Source organism: Hippocampus comes, unplaced genomic scaffold (assembly GCF_001891065.2).
Source record: "Hippocampus comes isolate QL1 unplaced genomic scaffold, H_comes_QL1_v1.1 scaffold719, whole genome shotgun sequence".
Lineage (NCBI taxonomy): Eukaryota > Metazoa > Chordata > Actinopteri > Syngnathiformes > Syngnathidae > Hippocampus > Hippocampus comes.
This window is the reverse complement of record NW_017805681.1, coordinates 4,841-9,831: the sequence shown is the minus strand read 5'-3', so window position 1 is coordinate 9,831 and position 4,991 is coordinate 4,841. Positions and strand designations below refer to the sequence as shown.

General features: G+C 54.5%; 1 protein-coding gene across 1 annotated transcript in view; it reads left to right on the top strand.

Annotated features, from left to right (window-relative positions):
* The window catches only part of LOC109522912 (CDK5 and ABL1 enzyme substrate 2-like), a gene marked incomplete at its 5' end in the record, with an annotated part of 9,285 nt that overhangs the window by 1,205 nt on the left and 3,089 nt on the right, over window positions 1–4,991 (top strand). The window contains 2 exons of the mRNA XM_019881741.1: window positions 2,953–3,048; window positions 4,732–4,809. Coding sequence (XP_019737300.1) covers window positions 2,953–3,048; window positions 4,732–4,809 — 174 coding nt within the window. The remainder of the gene's footprint in view (window positions 1–2,952; window positions 3,049–4,731; window positions 4,810–4,991) is intronic.

The window sequence follows — 4,991 nt, the reverse complement described above, 5'->3', positions numbered from 1 at the left end:
TGTAACGACGATACAAAAGTCCCATTCTCCAAAAAAAAAAAAGTGAAAACCAACAACGAGCAATGTGAGTAAGTTCGGAGACTTTTTTTTTTTTTTTTTTTTTTAAAAATACACATGACAATATTGCAGCCCAGGCAGACAGCCGGAAGGCTGCGTCAGAATCCTCTGATGGCTGCGAGTCGGCGATCGCACGCTAGCCAGGCGCATCCGCCAGCGGAGTTCACCGCTCGACAGTTGGGGCAAAACCTCCGTGTGTCCGGGGAGTCGGTCCTCGACATCCGCGATTGTCACGATAACCCCGCCCACCGTCTCCCGACGTCGAGGCTGCCCCGACGGGTTAACTGGGGCCAGCTGAAGCATCGGTTCCGAGCACCAGAGCTAATTTCACGAGTGGAAAAAGCCAGAATCGGCGCTAACCTGGCCACTGGCCCAGAACTGGCGCGAAAGGGCCATCGGCGTCTCAAACAAAAGAAGTGGCGCCGTCACATGAGAGATGAGCCCACTGATCTTCGGCTCGTTTGATGAAACGAATGCTTTCGCGTGCAAATAGTCGCGCTCTTATTGGAACTCTTCACGGCAAGTCTGTTTCCTGTCACAGAAAGTGAGTGCGTTGAATGTTCAGAACGAATGGCGTACGATCGCGACGGTGGCGGCTCTGCCTCAATTTGCGACGGGAGAAGTTTGGAATGTTGAACTTGCAAAGGTGGAGGAGCCCCGTTTGCAGTGCGTCGACTAGCTCTGCGGTGAGACAACAAAGCTGTTGACAAAGTGGAGAAGTCCGCTGGGTGATTTCCTCCCCCCTGCCCTTGCAGATTTGAATCCAAACTACGAAGGCCCGATTTGTCTCCTCTTCTCGTGCTGTTCTCCCTCTTTTTTTTTTTTTTTTGTTCTCCCTGTCTTTTGGTAGGGCAAAATGAGCGCAACTTATTGAAAGCAACATCAGAGACGCTGAAGTCAGGGAAAGGTTTTGCCTCGCTCGCTCGCTCTTTTGCTCGACTTGTCGTTTGTCACACTTCCTCAACCGCTTTCGGTCATTCCCCAATCGTGAGCGCCACCGCTGGCAACTCTTGAAACGAAGGATTTTCTTCCCTCATTGATCTTGCCGAGTCCTGCGAAACGGCCAACGGGAGAATCTGGAAAGCGGCGGCCAGCCGAAGCGCCTCGGATCGCGGGGCCCTTGCGAGGGCCGTCGGTGCACGATGCCGAGTTGTGAACTGCCGTCGCTGTCGAGAGGAAGTGGGGGAGGAGAAAACCGCAGATGGCGTGAAGTCAAATGAGCGCAAAATGTTTTGGGGTTATTTTTTTTTCTCACGCGGATGCAAACAGGCAGCAGAAAGGACGCGTGCTCAGCTCGTCAAGATCAACGGCGTGAATGCGTCAAAGGAAGTTTGCGCGTGGCCGCGGCACAAAAACGTCAAGTCGCACACGATGAGAGGCTGCGCAAATGATCACAGAAGAAAATAAAGAAGGGGGGGGCTTGTACGGATGATGTGGAAATGTGTCGCGATTGGACCCGTTGTTGTTTCAAGTGGACATAAGAAGAGGGAAAATGGACTTTGGAATCGTCGAGCCTCCGGAGGGCCTTGGCGCCCATCCAGGGTGAATTGGTGCAAAATTTCAGGTGGCTTTCTTCATCCCAAAAAAATGCGTCTGGAAGTGACCACTTCCCCCCCCCCCAGTTGAACGTATTGACTTGGCGGCTAGGCCGTGCCAACGTCCACTGCTTCCGAGGGACCCCGACAGGCATTCCTTGATGAGTACTTGTCGTCTATGCGGAGGCCCGGTGGCTTCGAATCGACAAGCGGCGAGCGAACGGCGACTCGTCGGACTCCGTTTTGACCGTGTCGGTCAGCATCGGAGCTCCCAAGGGGTCAGCGGAGGCTCGGGGATATCGGCCCCGCGCTTCGTCGTTGACGTCAACGGCCATTGTCGTCCTCAGCGGCAGCGAGGAGATTTTTCCATTCCCACGGAAGTTTCCACAACATCCGGGAGGGAGGAAAGAAGCCGCCGGGTTCTCATGGGAGAGGCTCGCTGCGGGTCACGCCGATGAGAATGTATTTGTTTTGGAGGATTTTAGAAATGTTTCAAATCCACATCGATGGCACATTGCCAGTTTGGGGGGGGGGGTCTCGAAAATCCGATTCCTTCTCCATCCCCCTCAAATCAGCCGCCAGGGAAAGGAAAGCGTAGCAGCGATGAGCGACGGCGAACCATCGCCGAAGCCCGAAGCGCACTTTGGAAATGGCCGACTGCCGTGAAGGAGGCGCCCGTGTGCGAACGCGCGCCACTCGAGTCCCTCGCAGGCGCTGCCGCGTGCCCGCCGCGCTGACGTCGCAGCACTTGCATAACCGCTGTGATGTCATTCGGCCGATCTCCTTGGCCTGCTTTTTTTTTTCCCTGCGTTTTAATCCGCGAGGTCAACACCGCCGTTGGACCTCAAGCAGATGGTCGCCACGGCAAACGCTTGGAGTGGATGAGAACCGAAGGGCCGCGGTGGCCGTTGCTTTCTTTGCATCGCCATCAATTTGCAAGAAATAAGGACAAACAAACAGCCCGCCCCCCCCCAAAAAAAAAAAAAGTCAGCAAATGCCCAACTTTTGGGTGTTCGCTGTCACTCTGTTGCCTCAGACCTTCACCTGCCAAAACGGACAGTGATCAGATTACCCTTTCAATCTGTTTGCTCCGATTGTGGAAATCCAAAAACGCGGCGCTCCAAAGTGCAAGAGAAAATGTTCACCCGGCTGAGTGCTTCGGTACCAGAAAAGACTCCGAAGGGCAATTTATTTGCCGAAAGATCAACAAGAAGAACGCACGAGGGTCTCGGTATGCTCCTCGGTTCGGCCCGGATCCGCGTTGTCGTCCGTTTGGAATCGCCGTCGAGCCAATTCGCTGGCACGCCCAGTGTCCTTCGTGTTGCTCTTTGAGGTGTTGATTCCCGACTTTCTACTCCAGGACCCGAAACCTCTCGGGCGGTTCTCCCCGGCCGCGACACGCCAAGAAGATCCACTTCATCAAAAACATGAAGCAGTACGACACGAGAGGCAGCAGGTGAGACAAAACCGCCCGGCGCGCCGTCGGCGGTCTTTTTGTTGATCGCGTGGCCGCGGCGCAACCAGAAAGGGCGCTACGAGGCGCACGTTTGCTCGGAGGGGAACCGGAGGACATCTCGGCCCCGTTTAAAAGCGGCGCCGCGACCGTAAGCGGGAGCTTTTTGGGTTTTTGGAAACGCAACCGAGACGAGGCCGCGCTCGGGTGTCGGCCAATGCCGGGCGAGTGCCGGCTGCCAAAATGCCCGCAGCTCATGTTCGCGCCTCTCCGACCGTGGACGTTCTGTCGACGCTTTGAACTTGGCCTTTCCTGCCTGCCGCTTGCAGAACCATTTGGGCTGACCTTTCGAGATCCACAAAAGATGGGCTTCTCCGACACCCAATCAGGAAATCGAGTTTTTCGTTTTTTTGTAACCTGCAGTCAAATATAGCCTGGTTTCTCCAATAAGCTGGGAACGTTTTTTTTGGGGGGGGGGCGGGGGGTCACAAGTCAAGCAGAAGGAATGTTTTTAGCTTGAGTGAAACCGTCTGAACTGCGGTTCCCAGCTATAAAAGAGCAAAAACAAAATTGAGGGAGGAATGCCTTTTTCGTCGCGTCCTTAGCGAGAGTGCGCGCAACTCACTCGGACTCACCGGACGCCATGTCAGTCATGAGCTCGTTTTGTTTTTGTTTGGTGGCCCCTCACATGACGACGACGGATACTATTCGCGTTCGTGCTCCTTTTGAAAGGCCGAAATTTGTCCAACTTTCAACTTGTTGCCATTCACTCCCTCGTCCTCTGTCACGTGTACTCCAAATCCGGGCTGATGTCAAATGTAATCGTGGCACTCGGCTGCCGTCTCCCGCTGCCCGTCTGCCGGTGCCATCTTGAAATTCACACATTAGCCGTGTCGGAAAACCGTAATTGACGTGCCTCGACGCTTTTGCGGCGCCGGAAATGAGTTCACGAAAGACAATCGAATCCCCGCCATTGGTGTGGAATCGTTTGTCTTGGAGAAAAAACGAAGACCCCCCACCCCCAAAATGTCATTCTGCTGCACAGGAAATGTTGTCGAGGCAGAGGCAAGAAATCGATGTCGGCTGTCTTGCCGCGATCTCGCGTTTGAAGCGCTTTCCAAGACGGCGCTTTGTGCTTTTTTTTTTCTTTTTTTTTCTCCCTTGTGATTGCGTTGTGCGCTCTTGTGTTCTATTCTCGCACTTCCTTGCAGACGGACCGAATCCGACGTGCGGGTCAGGGGAGGAAGGAGCGCGAGCCGCGGCGTCGTCATAGACTCGCGGCGGATTGTTCCAAAATAGATCGTCGCCGTTGCTGTTTGTAGATCACTTGTCACGATGTCATCGCGCAGAAATGAAAAGAAAAGAAAAGATCGTGCGCACGTGAAGTGGCGAAAGAAAATGCTCCGCTGGGCCTCAAACGACGAGCTCTGCCCGAGGCTCCGTCTTGACCGCAAGAGTTGGACAAAGAACGGCCGCGCTGCGTAGTCCCGACGTGTCTCCTTGTAGCCCCGGGAGGGAAAGTACGTCGCGACGCCAGCTACCTCTGCTGGGACCAAAATGTCTTCCGACACGTTCCAATGAGATCAAATGGCCACCGACGGCCCGCTCTTGACTTTCCGGGGCGCTCTTTGACGCGTGCGGAGCCGCTGGAACGAGATTGGCAACTGTGCCTTTTGTTGTTTTCAGGATCGTGTTGATCTGCGCCAAAAGATCCCTGTGCGCCGCCTTTTCCGTTCTGCCGTATGGAGAAAGCTTTTACCTCAGGTAGGCGCACGCACGCACATGCGCACACGTCACCTTTCACTTTTGGCAAAGCTCAAGACATTCGTGTTCACTCTGAGTGAGAACCGGACTTGCGAACTCAAAAACAGCACCCACAAGGGCCCAAACGACAAAAACAATCGCGTGCAGAAATCAAAGGGCCCGATGAGGCCGTCGGCGTCAAG